Raw genomic sequence first — 20,173 nt, forward strand, 5'->3', positions numbered from 1 at the left:
GGCGTAAGTTCCATTAATCGGTATCTGCACGTTTAACTTACTGTAAATGAGAGTTTTTGGTGCCTTGCAGTAATTCAACCGTTTGTCTCTTAGAACAGGCCTGTTTGGAAGAGCTCATCATCTGCTTCAGATCACTGGTATTTGCTGAATGGGATGGACTTCTTGGCATGCCCACTTCTACAAAAGCATCATTGCAACCTACAAGATCAATAAAGAGAATAGTTAAACAAAAACCCTCTTATGTTCTAGTGAACTTACTGAAGGAATGACAACTATAGAACAAAACCTGCTCTTCCTTCTTACAGTATTCTAACCTTCAGGGATGACAAATTGGTCAAGATTAAGAATTCAGAAATGTAAGTTCAAATGCACAAAAAAAAGTGTTAGTATTCACATATATAGTAGACACACTAAATATTTTCTTTTTAAAAAAATTATTTTAAATAATGTTAGTTAATATTAAATCTGAAGACTGACAATCAGAAGTGACTAAGTATTTCAAACGAATCTGATTTTATATCCAGTTTATAAACCTTGCCAGGTGCTCAGATAACTTTTGCTGCAATAAAAGCTCGCCACTTAGTGTTCAGTAACTTTAGAATATGTTTTTACAAATATTTATGACCTTAATCAAAATTAAAAAAAGAGCATCTCCTTGTTGATCAGTATTTGCAAGAAAAACAAGACCTTTACACATATTTGCTCAAGTTTGAAGCGGAACTGGCTCTCCCTCCCTCCAAGAACGATGGGAACAGTTCATTAGTTCCTTTAGCTCCTAAAAGGTAGCATAACTGAAGTGTTGTTACAAAACATGCAAATAAATTCTGTTTGCCAGTGTCATCTAGGTTTGATCTACACATAATTTTCTGCAATAACCTTCTCAAAGGCATTAATTCTTTCCTTTCATTAAAAAGCAAAAATACAACATCGTTTAAACCAGCAGAGATTGTTTTAAGCAATGAAGTTAAGCTGCTGTAAAACATACTAAAATTTTCATAGGTTATTTTTCTCTGCTCTGAGGGAATAAATAAAATGTTACAAGCGCATTTATGTTGACTTAAGGTGTTTCTATCAACAGTACAGCTCAGATACTACAACTTCTATTTACTTTCTTTGACAACAAATCTGGGAGACCCAGTGATATTTTCCTTCAACATGGCTGCAAAACCAATGCACAGGCAGTATATTTACATTTTTGTTTCATTAACTGTACATAGACTGCATAAACACTACCAGACAAAAGAACAAAATATAAAAATTTTACCTTCTGCACTATTTGACTTCGCAGCTACTTGTTCTGAGGCACCATGAGTACTTGTTTGTCTTACTGGATCACTGTGGTTTGTGCTCAACACATTTTCTCCTAGTGATGTGGCAGACAGTGCAGCATACTTGATATTTGAGGTCTGAAATGATTGTCAAAAATCACTCAAATGATTGTTACACTTAAGGAAATATTGAAAGAATTTCCCTTTTCTATCTGTGCAGAACAAGAAATTAATTCCTGATATAGGAGAACAATATGTTTGAATGTTCCATTTTTCAATCTTTAAGTTGTATTTTGAAAACACCACTGTTCTACTCCTAAACTTAGTAGCTTTAAGAATCTACTAATGTAGCTAGTTCTCTCTTTCAGCTCTTCTTAATAGAGGTTTATTACAAACAGATCTGGTTCTCCGGAGATAACATCACTTACCTTTACATGACCATTTAAAGAAGGTGAGCCTTTTTTACTCTCTGATTGCATGCCGTTGACATGGACTTCAACAGGAGTCAAGCCTGGTGGTGGAGATGGAGTGTTCTGACTATAATTAGGTACTCCAGACAACAGAATACTAGTTAAAGTTGCTTGGGCAGTAGACGGTATCATTAGGTGTGGAATAGCAGAAAAACCTGTAACAAAATTTGGTCATGTTCTGATTAAGTTTCTCATTTAACTTTCTCAAGTATTACAGTACTTTATATAAATCTCTATGTGGCTTTGATACATCACTAAAAAAGTTTCCATTAGAATTGCATGCCAAAACCATAATGCTTTATTTAACCATTACTTTGTAGGTTAACATAGTTTCCTACATAAAACATATCAAAATATTGCATGTGACAGCATGTCATAAGTTTATGTTAAATTATAACTTTAAATTTTGATATTTATCTGTGTTAAGATAAACTTAAGAATTATTAAGGCTCTAAAGAATGAATGATTCTGGACTTTTCAGTTGTCATTCTAACAACTTACTCTTGCACAATTAATTTAATTTACATTTAACTTCCACCAACCTGTGGCATTCGTGTTAGCAAGAGATGTTGCCCATAATGTGGGACTAGGCGTGCCTGAACTTGGACTCTGTAAGGGACTCACAGAGCTATTAAGGGCATTCAACAGAGAGTTTGGAGCAGCTGAGGTGTTGACTGACAGGGCTGTTGGACCTAAAAGGCCTGCAAGAAATTATACAAGTGAATATTTAGTTAAGGCTTACAGAAAAACATTTTTACAAAAGTACCAATTAAAAACAAAAACCCACTAAATTGCAGAGCATGTATTTTACAAACAAATTTCAACATTAAACCTGCTGTTAATTTCATGCAGAGAAAACATTAAGAACAAGCATTCTTAAACTGGGAATCATATATCCAAGAAGAATTGTAGCATCTCTTATGTCCTTCTACTGGACTCTAACTATTGTCAGAACAAAGAGTCTGCACTGGCTGCTTCTCAGCCCCACCATCCCTTTGTACCCCCCCTTCATGGCTTCCGTCAGTTTATTTCAAAGAAGCATCACTTAGAGAACAAGAAAGCAACTGCACTTCACAACCTTAATTTCATTTCAGAAAATAACCTTTTTCTTAGAAGCTCATATGAACGAACCACTACTACACTAAGAACTATTCAATTCCTTTTTGCATCTTCAATACTGACTGCAAATCATCCCCCAAATGCATTGCTTATTCCCAAAGCATCCCCTCAAATCAGCTCTTCATGTAAGCGCATTCACCAGGCAGTTCAGCACTACATTCTAACGAGGTAAAAACACAACCCCAAAGCGCAGGCATGACAAGAATGGTAACAAAAGTAGCATTAAAAACCACAGTCAAATGGCACAAACGCTTGCCCCCGTGTGATCCCCAAGAAAGCATGTGACAGGGAACTACGCAGCACTCCTGGATCGCAGGTCGCAAGGGAGCACGGTGGGTACATGAGAATTCTGAGTTTCAAGAACCAGTGCCAAGATTTTTCACTAAATTCTTCTGAGACTGCTTGGTTTTGTATACATTTCTGACAACAGGGTATTTGCAGAGCTTGAAAACAAAATGGTAATTCCAGTCTAGACTACGTGTTGCTTCTATAAAATTAGATTAAGCTTACACATTTCTGTCCTAAATTTCATACTGATAAGTAAGGTCTAGACTAGTTGCACGTGCATCCCTCAATTCCAGTGAGATACAGCCAGAACTGAAACGTGGTGTTAGCTATGTTAACTTTCATGGTACTGTTGACAGGCTGAAGTGCCTACCCAAATCCAGGACAGCCTGCGACACCACAATATTACCAAAGAAGAAGTTTCATTTGAAAGAGATTCTTCTGAAAGTTGTAAAAGCAATGTCCTACTTCACCTGTATTTCCCTCCCTTTCAGCTAAGTGGTTTGCGAGCTCCTGGAGGATTTTGTACAGAGGTGAGTCACACAGCTGATTATGAAAGCCTTGGAGGAAGTTTTACAACAACAAGCCCTTGAAAGGCCAGATGCTTTCGGAATTGTCTAATGCTTTAACACAATTCCTTATGCAAAATACACACCTAGTCCTTTTTTCTAGTACCAGTGAATTAAGTTTCAAACAAATATATATTTACAAAAAAAATATAAAGATGTATATAGAATAGAATGCATACCAAGCCCAGTGAGTCCTAGTCCTGCTGAGGACAAGATATCCAAACCAGGACAAGACAGACCAACAGGGCACGAGACAGTAGAGGGATTTGATGCTATGGTAACTCCACTACTTTCAAGTCCCAAGAGACATTTCCGTGCCTCATACATATTTAAGGCATTTCGTTCAACACTTTTCACAATCACAGACTGTAGGGAAAGAAAACAAACAAACAAACAAAAAAAAACCAAAAAGCAAACCAATGAGTAACACAACTATATAACATGGATCTGCAACACCCCCCCCCCTCTTCTTAATACTCCCTCATGGTTATCAGTAACATAGCAGTGTGAGACAGCGGGAGGTAATGTCCATTAGCAACTACGTAGATTCAGTGGCCATGACAGTAAGTTTAGGGATTTTCTATGCACTTGACAACGAGAATGATGAAAGTCCTTTCTGTCTAAGCAAAACAATTATTATTGTACCTTGGTGCTATTTGATATATAAATCTTAAGTGCCTCAAGATCTAGAGAAGTGAATCAATAACTAAAATCTTATCTTCTCTTATCAGAGGTCTATACCTTGAAGTGGATAAAAAAGTTGTTCATATTAAATTCATAGCTGTCTGAGAATCAAGTAACAAATGCCTGGAAAATTAAATTACAAAAACCATTATTTGTTTCTTGTACATTCTCTACCCAATATTTCTTTGTATTGATTTTATATATCCTTACACAGAGCAGCTTACTTATTGATGCAATGGAATGGTCATTTAATATTTTGAAATTTTTGCCTCTTAAGGCATTCTATACAATAATGCAGCTAACTCTGAGAGTCTCCTATCTATACTCGCCTGAATATTTTACAATTAACATCTCCCATTAGAGGTATTTTGTAATTCTGTTTCTTGTGTTTGTTTTCAACATCTTGTGTAGAACACAGCCAGACTTTTCTCAATATTTTTTTGTTTTGTTTTGTTTAATTCTGATTGCTAAAGAATACTGCAGTTATGTGGGGGACCTGCAATTTAAGATGAATTTCTTTAAAAACAAATCAAGAGTAGTTCTAGTCAGATACAATTTATCTCCTCATAGTTTATTTCTTTTATCAGTATCTTCCATACAAAAGCTAATCTCTGTATTATCAAATATTTAATGAAAGAGTCAAATTACCATAAAGGAGAGCTGTTGTAACATTTAAATTGGTATTTCAAGCAGAAAATATATATGCCTTTTACAAGTTTATGATCCATTAAGTTAGGGAGGATGAGCAGACATGTCAACTCATCAGCTCTGAAAAGTTGTCATGAAAGCCTAAAAAGAATATATTAGCTTTTCACCAACCTTGCTTGGTTGCTTTGGCTTTGGCTTAATGCTTATGAAGACATCTAACTGCTCCATTAGCTGTGTTATAAACTGTGGTTCTACTTCTATTTCTTCCTTCATATCAAACATGAGCACGAGAGGAAGGCAATCCTGAAAAGACAAGACACAAAAATTCATAAAACTTATAACCTACCCTTTTCCCATGAAAAGGTTAGCAATAAATTGAAATATAGAGACTGTAAGACATGTACAGCATGATACAGTAAGTTCAGAAAAAATAGCAAGGATGAAATTAAGTAAAGCCATTTCCTTGTATGCAAGAACACAGGTGTATTTTTCTACCCCGGGATTCTGAACGAACAGTTTGGTGGTATAAGGGTGTAATGATTTGTTGAATATTTGACATTCCAATCAGCACATACGCACCCTGCATTAGTTATTTATACAGACTTAGAGGTGTCCGGAAAATTCAAATTCAGAAACCACTATTACTTATTATATCAGAACAAAATATTGTCAGGAATTGATAGCAGGACTCTCACATACTCAAATGGTTCACGTTAAACTATGTTTGAGATAGGGAAACACAATTCTGAAAAAATTTCTCTCTAAGTCACCATTAACTAAGTCTTAACTTTTACCTGTCTCTTCCCCTGTCCTAGATCAGCTAGATAAGTATTTTCCAGTGATATGGATGACATCTCTGAAACACTTGAAATACTAAAACTTTAAGTAAAAAAAAAAACAAACCACCCCTAAAAAAAGCCCAACCCCAAAAAATAACAAAAAACTCAAGTCACGGCATATCTAGAAATTATTAGATTGCTGCTTCTCATAAAATAACAAAAATAGAGGGTACAAAGTCAGTGAAAAACAAATTGTACTTTTTGTGAATTTAGATTCACAATAAAGTAAACATAGTATCACATGTATCAGGAAAAAAGCCACAGTAAGATACATTCCAGAAAGTGGTCCTATTTATTCAGTTTCCTGCTTTTGCTTCAGAATGAAAAGCAGAAAATGAGTATATTTATTCTTCAGATCACTAGTTCAATAATATTTTATATATATATTTTTCATATATATATATTTTATATATAAAATACATAAAACATTTTTAATATATATATATTATATAGGTGGTACTGTGTACCACCTATAGCTACACAGTACTTCCCAATCTTAAATTAAAGTGATTTTAACTTAAGGAAAATTAAAGCAAGGCATCTCAACTACTTTGACTTCAGGAAGACTGACAAACACAGCTTAACTCCACAAAGTGAACTTGTCTGAAAAGAACAATTATGACTAAAGTCTATTTAAAAACACTGAAATCAATCAAGGATTTTATGGTAACAGAACTGCTGAGAGCATTTCATACTTGGATGTTCCAAATGTTTTTGTAAAAAAGTTCCAGAAAGTAATATCAGAGGATCTCACCAAAAGCCTGCTGAATGAAAATGCAACTAAAGGTTAACAGGAAAAACAGGAACTTCAAAGCTGGAATGTCAGGTTTTATAAGCATATTGAAAGGCTTGTTTTCTACACTACTGTTTTGTTATTGTATGTTTAGAGCACCTACATGATGATGGTAAGAGAGGAACAGGATCAAATGATGTTCTTCGACAGGAAGCGAGTGAACAAAACTAAAGTTGTCAATGTGTCTTCTATAATTAAATGTAAGTACAGTCCTCATTATTATATGCAAAGCTAACAAAAAGTAAAGTCTCAGTATTTTTTTAGTAATGATCAAAATACAGATGAAACTAAAGGGTTTGGAATAAGGGGAAGACATAGAATTAGAACATTTTAAACAAGACTCCAAACCCCTCTCGCTTAGATAAGTATTTAATTTTAAATCACTAGGTATTCTTTCTTCCTTTTACGATTTGCCCTCATCACTACTATGAGTATTGTCTTAACTACCACATTGAATATATTCCTGCAAGCAATATGCTGATCATTAGAAACTGACACTTGCAACGCTTGTCACAGACAAGTGCTATTCACAATTCATACAGCACAGAATTCATAGCCTTCTCAATGAAATTAGTTACTAGTTGATATTAAAGCTTCCATTTAGACATACTGCTAAGTAATTTTTAAAGATAGCACCAACACATTACATATGTCCTACTATAAGTTATCTATGCGCTGCACTGCATTTTCTGTCGATATTGTAAACTCTGCCTCAGATTTAGTCTCTTATGAGAACTACAGATCACAACAGTTTAGTAGTTCAGAAAAATGTTATGGTATTTCTTTTTCTTGGTATTGATGTTCAGGTGCTTCTAGATAGTTATTCCTGGGAGCTCTGCAGAGATCAAATCACTATTTTTAAATCACCTCTCCAATTCCATAGGACACTTGTGCTGCCTAGCTGTGAAAGAGCAATAGTTGTTATTCTGACTGAATCAGAGGAACTGGCAGGAGGCAATAACAATGGCGACCACAGGGAGAAGGCCAGCATGCAGCCGCACCTTGCAGGAAATCACTCCACAACACAGAAATCTCATCCCACTGAACAATGCCCAAGAAGAAAACAAGGCAAGGGAAATTTATGTCAAAAGCAGCTGAGAATGACTGCAGCTATCTATCTGTCTGTATTGGCATGGCTGGCACAGTTGAGTGTTTTTATCTGAAGCTGAAAAATACTGTTTTTACTAAGCTAGGAATTGGAGGTAAGTTTTTATCTGTTAGTTACTCCTTCCCTCAGCTTTTCAAATTTTTTTGTTTAAAAAGATATACTCCTTCTTTGCAAAATTTGCTTTTAAAACTTGTTTTATCTACAAAACTGGAAACAACAGTTTCAGGACATACATTGCCTGTGAGTTGAAACAGACCAAGTCTCCTGGTCGGTACAGTTCTTAAAGGGTGATATAGTGGATGTGATTTGGGATACTAAGTTGTATTGATGTGTTTGGAATTATTAAATCAAATGTCAATATTTCAAAAAATGGCCCTCACATAATTTTAAGTTCCGAGAGTAAAGGTGTACTTTGATGTTTGTATGATAGCTTGCATTTCCTTCCACTTGATGAACTTCCAGCAAAGTACTACTTAAACTTCACCAAGGAAAAACATAGAATAAGGCTATCTCTTATTTACAGACAATAATATCCTAGAATACAATAATCATGAATATAACTGTATAAACAGAACAGCACCAAATTTTTGTTTTCCACTGTACAGCAAGGCACAGTGCAATTAAGAGAGATGTGGACTTCTGAAATTTAAAGGTATCATGGTTTATCCTGATACCAGCTTTGTACTGGATTTGAATCCAATCCTCCCATGTGTTGTTCGTAAATATCCATACACATAAAAATCCGTGTTTGTACACTGTAACAATGCCGAAAGGCCCCTGTGATGCTTAAAGACCAAAAATAACAAAAACCTGTACAAATAATAATAATAGTAATCACCAGAGCTATTTTTATGAAAGGCCTTATAGTACTGAGGCTATGGTACTAGAAAGAATGTAAGACTGCAGAATGAGTAAGTACTTCCTATGGTTCCCCCGTTTCCTTGAAAAGTCGCCTACCTAGGAACTAAGAAATTCCTGCCACCTCCTCCCAAAAGAAACCTACTTACTTGACAAACATGGAAAAGGCAGGTTGACAAAAGAAAACAAACAGCCCACCACCCAACAGCAACAAAACCCCCCAAAAGTCTGCCTTCTGCTCAGAAGCATATTGTTATCATAAATTTAAATTGCTTATGTTTCATTATATTGCCAAGGTCATTTTTCAAATCACACTACCAGAAATTACAAATATTTTAGATAACTACAAACACTCACAAAACACTGACAAAAATAGAGCACTCAACTGAATCAGCTTTTTGCAATGTGAGTAGTAATCCTTCTTCTCTAAGGCTAATTTAAATTTGACCAATAAATACACGCAGAATGAGCATATTTTCTATAATCTGGCATTTTTTTCAAGCAAGTTTCACTAAAAGTATTTACCATGAGATATTGCCTGGCAAGACAGACAGACTCAATTGTGCCCTGGAGGTAGACAGTGGATTTCTTCTGTGGGTTACTAGGGTCAGGGAAGTGGATCTGAGCACCAGTCCTCTGCATGATATGTTTGATGTTACTGCCATTTCGACCCATCATAAAGAGATGATGCTGCGCTGCAATGTCTAGTTGCGTGCTCACAGGGATTGCAGAGGCCAGGCTCCCAGCTAAGTGTTCTAAAAGCATGGCTGTTCCTTCCTGCAGGGGAAATGCAAGAAACTGGTGAAACAGCGCTCACAGGCGTACAAAATGACATTTCAGACTGTTTCCTTACTTGTAAGGAATTCCACATTCAAGATAAAGAAAATTCTGTTTTGTTTAAAAACCTGATTGATTCGTTAAAGGTAATAGATGGACTAAACTCTACCTATTATTCCCATTTTATGATCAAATGCAGCGTTAAATTGCCATTGTAAAAGGCAGTAAGATGCCGCCGAATAGTTTGGTCCCAATAGACCTTCTGTGCCCACATATAGGAATAAGAAAGTCGGTAGAGATTTATTTGGGTAGGTATACTTGCAAAATTTGTCTTTCAGTTTTGGCCTAAGACGTTCTTACTGACTTGAGATACACCCATTTGAGACCATATCAATCTGTCTCACTGCCAATTGTTAACAAGGAAACTTTATTTTATTAAGATAAATATAGGCTCATGGCAGTTCCTTTACTTGACTGTCAAATTCACATCTCCCAATTCTGGTTTTGCAAGACCAGTTTTACTGACTGTTAGGGCAACTTTCAAGGTTATATATTTGAGTGCACATTGAGAAGGTCAAAGCATGAAGAATTCATGGTGAGGTTTTTTTTGTGTTTTTTTTGTTGTTTGTTTGTTTGTTTGGGTTTTTTTGTAGTGTGGTGGGTTTTTTTTTAATTGAAAGATGGATAAGATTAGCACATATTCCAGAATTGCTGGAAACCCAAACAGGTGTGCAAGAGATAACAGATTAAAAGCTTAGCACAAACAATGCTAAATCCTAAACTTAAAACTACTTTTTACACATTTTTACACTTCACCTATAGCAGTTAAGTCTAAAAAAAACCCAAACACTCAGGCTTCAAAAGTGATTATACAATAACAACATGTATTGATGAGGCAGGATATAACGTTAATATAGTTCTTAAGTATCTAAATTATGATTATATTTATGACATGCAGAAACCTACTTAAGAATACACATTACCTTCACAGCACTAGTGTTATTTTGTGACCCTCTGACAATGACTGTAGCACCATACATTCGAGAGCGTTGCTTAAAGGAAACTGAAATATTATACGTCTGAGATATATGCTGAATTGTGGGAGAATTAGGATCTGGGATTGGTTGGAGAATTCCAGCAATAGGCAATTCAAACATGAGTACCAATGGAAGCAGCTCCTACAACAACATTGAAGAGCAAATATTGAAAACTGAAATCATACTCACTAAAACTACAACAATTTTATTACTGAATCATAATGTATTGGTCAGTGATGATTCAATTGACATAATACATCTTCTGCCCAGGGTTCATTGCTAAAAATATTATCATATCTTGAATTGGAAAAAGGCAGCAATTCTTCCAGGGACACAGAGTTTTTTGTTTTGCACAGGCTTCTTGTTTGGTGTTTTCCCCCTCCCCGCCAAAATAGCAGGATCTTTTGCAACTATGTAGCAACAATAAAGCCAGGTAATTTCCCATACTTATCCATGCAGACCTACAAACAGGTCAGTTTTTGTAAAACTTCCTAGAGAAGTCTCTTTTCTGTCTTGGGTTAATTTGAGCTCTGAAGTCAGCTACAAAGCTACGTAAACACCAGCTTCTTTCATGACTGCCACGACCAAGGTTGTGTAAGTGACATACCTGACTACAACAATTGCAAAAAAGTCTTCATCATTTATTAGATTTCTTATTATCCATGCCAAAATACACATACAAATCAAAACTAGAAGGTAAAGCTAGAAAAGCAGTACGAGTGGAGAATGGAACTGAATTCCACCAAATTATTTACAGAAATTATACATGAAAATGATTAAAATTAAAAAGGCAGCAATTGCCTTTCCTAAGTCATAGATTCACACAGGATGCCTGAGCTTCCACCATCTGTGGAGGGAAAGTTAAGATGCAATTTTAGACACAGTATGGGATACTTTACATCTTGCTTATACTGTAGACTTCGTGTTCAAAATCCACCTTGGGCTACTTAAAAGTTTGGCCAGAATGTGAATCACTGTTTTTATAATACCCTTTGCATTTTACTCATATAGATACTCACATTGTTCCTATATTTCTGCTGTCATAAGACAGAGCCAGACAACCCTAGGGTTCTCAAACCTACAATTTTTTTTCCTTTCAGGTGTTTTCAAGGGAACACTATACTGAAATAGACTATTACCCGAATTCTAACTCTTGCAGACTCCACTCCAGCTGGTTGTCCTGCAATAGACACCTGGAAGAGCAAAAATATACAAAACATAGCATCACATTTTCAAATGAAGCATCGGAAAAGTTATTCAGACACCTGTGGTCTCTTAAAAAAAAAATTAAAAAAACAACACTTATTTGACACCTGGTGACATCCTACGTGTTCTCTAAACAGTAGCTGAAAACTAAAACCAGTTTAAAAAAATAATCTATGAATATTATAACATCTTAGGTTACATAGGCTTAAGCAACTAGAAAAAAAATTGATACATCAAACAATACACCTTTTTGGATCAAATAGTGGAATTACTACTGTATACATGTGCTCAATGCTAATATTCAACAACAGTAGGTTTTTTTGAACGTTTTGAAATTACTGTATTTTGCTCAGCGGCCACTAGGATGCACAAGAGGGAATTCTAAATAAGGTGATGAAACACTTGAAAGTAAACATTCCAGTAATATTAGCATTACAAAAGATGTACAATTCAGATTCAATGACTTATTTTAATAAAGTTAAACTCTTACAATAGGACATTCATTTTTGCTAGATATCCACCAAGTTCAGTTTTCAACTAAGTTACACCATAAGCCAAAAGCACCAAGAAATTAATCAATATGCTAAATAAGTCAGGTGTTGAACACGAAAAAAATTTACAAAAGCAGTGCTTTTCATACTGCTTCTCTACCATTCTCACTAAGTTCTTGACTTCTGTATGCTCCAAATAATTGTAGTTTAAAAAAATTAAAATTCTTCATGAGCCATCACAAATTGTTTCCATCTGGTTTTAAAGATTTGCTCACTTAGGAAGTCCCACGCTTTCCACAGAGTGTAAATACCAAAAATATGAACATGAACTCACCCGTCCCCAAAAAACCCAAACTGACGAAAGAAGTTTAGAAATGTTTTATACTCTCAGGAATTACAGTATAAATGAGTTAAAATATTAAACAATACTTACTTGGTTGCTTTTCTCTGCTTGATTATTCCTATTTGAATCTGGAAAATGAATATGGCATCCTGTTTCCTCCATCACCTTTTTAATATTATTGCCACCTTTACCTATCACATGAGAATGTTCTGTATGTGAAACATCCATCTTCAAGGTTACCCGATTGCTCTGGAAATCAAGCACCCATGATTAGATTTGTTCACAGCAGAACCTAAATATTTTTGAGTAATGTAACCTCAAGAATGACATTTAAATTTTATTTCCGAAGTATTTTTGCAGAGGCTTAACTTCTACTCAAGATGTTTTTAATATGGATCAGACGCTAAACCATTCACATTTTCTTTCCAATAAGGAAATAACATGGGTGGGGGAGGGGGAGGGGAAGTCTACAGCTTTTAGAACATGCCCTAGCTTTTATCAACTCTAACTTAAATGTTCTTTTGCAATCCATTCTAATTTATTTTAATTCTGTGTTCTTTCAGTTGCAGTCACACACCCTTGTCTGATCTGAAAGGATCATATTTGAAGACTTTGGCAAATCACAAAGCCATATATAAAATAACAAGATTTTTTCCTCCTTTAACAAACATACCAAATTTTTCTCGTATATCAATTTTTACAATATACAAACACTGCCTACAGCTGTTCTTAAAAGCTATATTGTTAACAGTCCATAATAATGTTGTTAATAGTTGTTCAAAAAATTGTGCTTATCACTGGAGTGTTCCTTTTGGCAATCTGTTTAGAGAATCAAAAAGTTGGCGTACAACTACGCAAAAGCCATATACACTGCCCTAAAAGACTTGCTATTGGATGAAAAGAAAATCTGATCCCTGGCCAAAATCTAGACATTTTAGAAATTCTGATCCTAATGTTTCAGAGTATAAGAATGCAGTAACAGTTAAAAATAGAACTGCATAAATGCTCCTAAAATCGAATTTCAAACAAAAACAAAATTTTAGGTTCGCTGAGGTGGCTGTATAATCTACTGTTTGCAGGGAAGCTATATTTCAGATTTTAAAGTAAAAAACCCAATCCAATGAACAAACTATGTATGCTTTTAGCCATATGGCTGGAAATACTATTTCTATGTAGTTCAGATCTAGAAAAAGTGCTTTAAGCAAGTATTTTCTTGTTGCATGTTTAAATATGTGTGTATACACCAAATATCAACATCCAGAAGGAATATATTGGAGGCTTTGCTTTGCAGCATCCATAAATACATTCTGTTTAAATGAGCCCGTTTAAGGAGATCACTGTCACTACAAAATTAGGGGTTAAGGTGTCATTCTAAGTAAGTTCTTGCTTACTTTTGTGTCCAAGACAGACATGATTTTCTCTTTTGCTTCTTTAACATTTTCCTTTTTTCCAGAGACTTTAATATGGGGATCTATAAAAGAAATAAAGACTTATAAGAAAAATACAGTGAAATTTCTATCAAAAATTTCCTCACTGCTTAAATAAATTTGAATCCATTATTTATAGTTCAGCAATAAACTGTACCACTGACTTTTGGGATTCAGCTAAAAAACAAATGTATCATTCCATCCCTTCAGCCCCACGGTTAGGATTACCAGATGAGTTTATTAAACATGACAACCAACTTAAAATAAATAGAAATCAAATGCCAAATGTACATCACAGTATTAAAAACATTGTCTGCAATGCAATTACATAGCTAAGCTATCATGTTTTCTCAAACAAATATTAACAGAAGGCAACTAAAAGTTTTTTGACAGCCTTACTCAAACTTAACACAGCAACATCTAAAAAAAACCCTCCACCAAACTCAAACCCACCCTCATCATCACTTCGTTATATTTCATTAGTCTCTAGAACTATCCTTTGGAGTTTTAATCTGGCAATAAAGGTGCTCCACCAGAATTTTCTGATTGAAGTTATCAAATCAAATTTAAATGACCCTTAAATAATAAATCAAATCTTTGAAGTGTCAAGTATATAAATTAAGATTTGCTACTAAGCTATGTGCCCAGGAGGAACACCAGCTGATGGCAGTTTTTGCCCAGTGAGATCTAAAATATTGATTCTACAACACACTTCAGTTTACATTATAATTTTCAGACCATTGTCCTTAAACAGTAGAAGGTGTTGTGCTGAGCTATCAGGTACAGTTCTGCATCCTGGAATATACACCTGGTCGGAAAGTGCAGAACTGACTTTGGAACTAAATCAAGTGTCAATTACTCAAAAAAGTGTGAAAATAACACATTAGATAGTTTAGCAGCACCATCTGGTGTCCAGAAGCATAAAGTGCCACAATGCAAAATTACTGTCAAAACATTAAATATAGGTTTAATTAAAACAAACAAAAAAATCCCCAACTACCACCCAAATTTCTAAGTATTAGAAACAAGGATATGATTTTGCAGGTGATGCCTATTTCTCTTTCACCAGTTCTTGAGTCCTCTGCCTTCTTCCAGTGTAACAATGCTTTTTCTCCTGTGATGGGATGAACCGTTCTCAAAAAATAATTTCTAAACCCTCTTCTGGATAATGAGTTAATCTAATTAATTATGCTAGACAGATACATATGTCTTAGGGTATATAAAAAGTAAATGTATTCTCAATGGCAGGAGAAAACATAGCTGTAACACAACATATCTGCCTTTCCCATCATCTCAATGATTGAAATCACTTCACTATTAAAGAAATGCCAAATAATACAACTTCAGATTGTAAACCTGTTGTATTCAATTGAAAATTGAAAATGTTTAAGCCATGCCTGGATACTCTTTTCATTCCAACAATAAAAAACCTCTAGTCTTTACCACTGGGAAGTTCTGAGCACATTCAGCTGGGGATACAGAAATGCTGAAGGAACACAGGATTCACTGCCAAGTTTCATGAAAGTCAAGAAAAATGCAGCATTTTGAGTTCTGAGAAACAGATATATTTCATTTTTAAAAATGGAAAAACTAGTCGCAAGAACATGGTATGTGCATAGAATATACAGAACCTCCAAAAATCTGCTGCTTCAGCCTTTTCACAATGGAGCAAAGTAAAAAAACAAAACAAACCAAAACACCAACAAAATAGTCTTAAGGGCAATTTTTCTTTTCTTTTTTAAGTTGACAGTAAGCCATGTGGTTCTAATGTGTTTAAGCTGTGAATGATATTTGAAGTGGATGTCGCAGGCAGAAATTCCCAGAAGCAGATTCGAGCACACTATGTATGCTCCCACTGCTCTTTAGAGGCAACAGGAAAAACACAAAACCAGACCACCACCACTTTGGGGTTGATTTTCACGTATTTGTAAACATTGTATTTTAATATACATTTGGTCTCAAGTATGAAAAATATCTAAAATAAGCCTGGCATCTATTAGTACCAAAGAAGATTACTACCATTCCATAATACTATTTGTTCAGCCATGGGTGAAAATACGTTTTAGAATACCTATTTTTTTCCATTTCTCACCTCGGTTGGAGTCCTCTTTTTTGTTGATACTGACAGCTTCAGCAAAAAATCCCACATTTCTACATTTAACCTTTCTTTGTTTTTTTTAAGAGGAAAAAAAGCTCAATTACTCACTTGAAAAACAAAAGCAAAGAAGAATCCACAAAGCAAAAAAGAATCCACTGACGCCAGTGACAATTCTAAAATATGCTACAAAATCTTTCAAAATTGGTCTTAAGTACCCTCTCCTTACTTGACTTCTCAATGACACAGTGGTTGGTAATGGATATGAAGCAACTTGTTTTTAAGTTAACAGAATTCTTCCTTTGAGACTTGTTCACTCTTTCCTTCAAGGAAACACATTTTATATATGACATCCACATCAAAATTTTGCATGAGAAGAGTTACTTGCAACTAATAGAGTTTGAATTCTTTGAACTGGCTTTGCAGGAGTTGAAAGTACATTGAAATTATGTATGATCTGCAGGAAAGCCAACAGGTACTCAAATAATACTGAATCGACGAACAAACAGATCACTTCAGGAACTGCTTGAAAATTCAGAGGGGCAATTAGATCATATAATCTGATCTTCTGTATATTACAGACCCTTAAATTTCTTAAGTATACCTCTCTATGGAATCAATTAGCTTGTTTGCATTGCAGTTCCTCTAGAAAATGTGGAAAAGTGGAAAATTGTCTGCTCTAATGGTTCATCAGTTTCAGCCTCCCAGATTTGTGCCTGATTTGTGACATGGTTTGCACTTAGGCTGACTGGTTCTTGTACCACCTTTTCTTCCCCTCTCCCTGAGATTAAAGAACCCTTAGTGTTCAATAGTGTCTTCCAGTAAAGGCCCGTATATGCTAAGCAAATCACCTATCATTATACCAACTCTTTTTCTAAGCCCAACCCTAAATACTCTAATTTAACCAATCATTAAGAAAAATGAGCTAGAGAAGCTGCCTGTTTTTTTTCCTGGGTAAATTATTTATTTTCAAAGTAAAGGACTTTATGTTTCTGTTTTTAAACTCTATGCCACTGGAGATAATCAAAAGGCAAGCTTCTCCCAAACTTCTTGTAAGCCCAGTGCGGATCAGGCTGTGTTTGACCTCAAACGACTGTCTGCTAAACAGAGAAAACCTGTCACTCATGGAATCAGCATTTACCTTCAGCTTTCTGGTTAATCTGAACTATTTTGTGGAAAAGACAAACCAGATAGTATCTGAAAATTGTTTTCAGGATTTCTATCTGAGTAGGAATGAAATGACTATGTAAGGTCTTTGCACATCAATACAAGGGAGTGATTAAAACAGTTGACTTAAGCTTTTAAATGTTTTCTGAAGCTGTTGCCACCAATAAGGAGCCAAATACATTAAAAATGGTTCCAGACAATTTGTTACTTCTTGGCACCACAAACTTAGGGTGTTCAGTACTTGTGTCTGACAAGTGATGTCTGTTTGCTATTGTATTTACATTAGACTAGGCTGAAAATAAAACTTTTCCCTGTCATCTATTTTCCAGGTGCAACTACTTATTCCATGGATTTACAGTTACATTTTTTAATTCAGAAAAAATTTACTACCCTGCCTTAGTACTAAGACAAAAATATTTGTTGGATAAAGCTCTACATTTAATATTTGAAATACCTACAGGGTGCGACTGTAGCAATGCATTCTCAACAAAGTCCAAACCAAGATAATTAGCACTCTTAAAAGTCTGAAGAGGATTATCAGGTATAAAGGTATAGCAGGTGTAATGTATGTATAGTACTGTCAGTACAGGTAAACATAAAATCACCCTCCAGTCAGTATCTAGACTGACCCAATTAACCACAGCACCTGCACAATCTTAACTGGAATGAGACCACCACCCATTGAACAAGACCAACTGATTCCCACAGAAATGGCTCTTGGTAAGACTAGGGCCAAAACAATGCCATTTTCGTCCAGATGAACATCAGATCACTAAGATGTTACGCCTTCTTTATCCCCGAGGAACACTGGTTTTGGTACCTAGTTTTACTGGGAAAAAATCCCATTCCCTTGCTTCCCCCCCGCCCCCCCCAAGCTTTTGAACACAACTGGAAGTATACTTTAAATAAAACTAGGGTTACAGCAAAGAACAGATGCCTACCATGAATGAAGAAATGAGGCACCAAAGCTTTACGAAGTATTTGCAAACACAGAACAACAGCTTCAGAAGAAGTCTGCGTGCTGAAAAAGCATATAAGGCTCTAACACTCTAAATACAAGTGTAGTATCAGAAACTGGAAAAGAGTTTGACTCTAAGAAACAACATGATTAGTGTCTTGCAAAATATAAAAAAATTTAATTGTACAGTAATCTATATTTTAATTGATTTTGATGGGCAGTATCTTTTCCCCTAAGATTGGAAAAGGTAAATTTAACAGATTTCTCCCCCATCCCCCTTCTCAAGAATGGGGGAATATTTACATAAAATAGAAAGCTAAAGTTACAAAACAGAAAATGCTGGAAATTTTTCCGTAACAGTCTTCATTTTGCCAGACTCCTGCCTTGAAGTGGCCTTTTATTGCTCCTATCCTCAAATTCCTCACTCCACACTTTGGCAGAGTTTCCACCTCCTCAGTCTTTGTCCACGACTATACCAGCAAGCCTCCAGCTTTTTTGCTACTATTGTGTGCAACATTTCAGTAAACAAAATAAAATTCCTCCAAGCAAAAATACGTTTGTGCCAGTGCAAATGCATCTACACTAACTTTTGCCAGGCAAGAAGTATTTCAAATAATTAAGACATTTAACGGTGTAGGCCTCTCCTGCAAATCAGACATTACATTTAATGTCTGGGCAAGCTCCTCAAGACCACAGCTATGCATGTAGCTTGTTTACAGGATGAACAGACTTTACTTAAGTTACAGAAATGCTACTAGTCTAAAAATAGCTAGACGACTGGGCAACACCAGGGCAGATGACAGTCATTCTTAATAAGTAGCTGATTAAGATCTGAATAGCCCATCAGTATTAGTGAACTTGAGTCATTCAAAGAAAAGCAAGGACAAAAGAGACCTAGCAATTTTAAGGACAAGTTATGAAAATATCTGCCCCAAAATTACTAGCAAAAACACGCTAAGCTATATAAAAATTTAAAATAAAAAGAGAAAGCTAAATGAACACATGTAACTTGGTATGTTCTCAACTGAAAGAGCGAGTACATTATTCACCCTATAACAACAAGGGTTTTATAGACCCTTGGTCTATAAAACAAGTGAATTAATCAAAAAGGTCAGGTAGGACTTCCTACTAATATGGAAAAAGAGATAATTGAATTGAAACAATTTATTTCATGCTTTTAAATAAATTAGGAAATACTGTGTTTACAGTTCTTAGAGTGGATATTCACTGACCAAACTAGATGGATTGATGATAGACAAGAATTGATGATAGCCAAGATAGACTCAAAATAGGCTCAATCTATTCCCGGAGAAGAAACATTAAGGCTGAAAGCGTGCAGCAAATGCTCATGATTAAGGGCATATGCAAAGTAACTTGATCGAATAAGAAAGGAAATTTGTCACTTGGGCACTTCTTGCTGTTGGCTTATCAGTTTAAAAGAATTCTCACCCTCTCTCCAATGCACCTCAGTGCATTTACTTCACCTCCCAGTGTCTAAATCACAGAAGAAAAAAAGCTACTTCTGTATTAAGGCAGAATGCAATAGGCCATTTCCTACTGCAGACCCCCGTGTAGCCTCAGACATATCACTCAGCAACATGGGGTTTTTTGTTTTGGGTTTGGGATTTTTTTGTAGTTTAAATTAAGACTGCAGCATCATCATCTCTGAACGAGATTTCAGCTAGCTAACTAACTTGGGCATGATCAAAAGCCTACCCAAAGCATCACAAAACTCAACATGGGCTGCAAGCAATTAATAGTGTCTTCAGAGTAGACATATCCTGAGGCTCTGGGCATTCTAGGGGATCTGTTTGTTGTGGACAAACAGCTGATTACGAAACGTCCTTGGGAAGAGCTAGAGCCACTGCCTATATGTGTGCACGCATTTGAAAGACTCTTTGTCTTCTCAGAACTTTTTGACTCTTAACTTTCCCCCTTAGTGGCATCTAGCTCCAAACTATCTTTAGAAGAATTTCTGTTCTACTCAGAACATGTTGCACTGCTTCTGCCACAGCTCCAGGGAAAGCAGTT

The 20,173-nt window shown here is 35.5% G+C and overlaps 1 protein-coding gene across 1 annotated transcript in view; it reads right to left on the reverse strand.

The window, feature by feature from the left end:
• BICC1 (BicC family RNA binding protein 1) overlaps positions 1-20,173 on the reverse strand; it is a 117,610-nt gene that overhangs the window by 15,964 nt on the left and 81,473 nt on the right. The window contains exons 4-14 of the mRNA XM_075154287.1: positions 13,887-13,966; positions 12,586-12,744; positions 11,595-11,648; positions 10,402-10,596; positions 9,167-9,418; positions 5,215-5,346; positions 3,891-4,077; positions 2,281-2,439; positions 1,697-1,893; positions 1,265-1,406; positions 42-198 (exon numbers count right to left, since the gene is read on the reverse strand). Of these exons, the coding sequence (XP_075010388.1) occupies positions 42-198; positions 1,265-1,406; positions 1,697-1,893; positions 2,281-2,439; positions 3,891-4,077; positions 5,215-5,346; positions 9,167-9,418; positions 10,402-10,596; positions 11,595-11,648; positions 12,586-12,744; positions 13,887-13,966 (1,714 nt within the window). The remainder of the gene's footprint in view (positions 1-41; positions 199-1,264; positions 1,407-1,696; positions 1,894-2,280; positions 2,440-3,890; positions 4,078-5,214; positions 5,347-9,166; positions 9,419-10,401; positions 10,597-11,594; positions 11,649-12,585; positions 12,745-13,886; positions 13,967-20,173) is intronic.

The sequence above is a fragment of the Calonectris borealis genome, chromosome 7, assembly GCF_964195595.1.
Source record: "Calonectris borealis chromosome 7, bCalBor7.hap1.2, whole genome shotgun sequence".
Taxonomy (NCBI): Eukaryota; Metazoa; Chordata; class Aves; order Procellariiformes; family Procellariidae; genus Calonectris; species Calonectris borealis.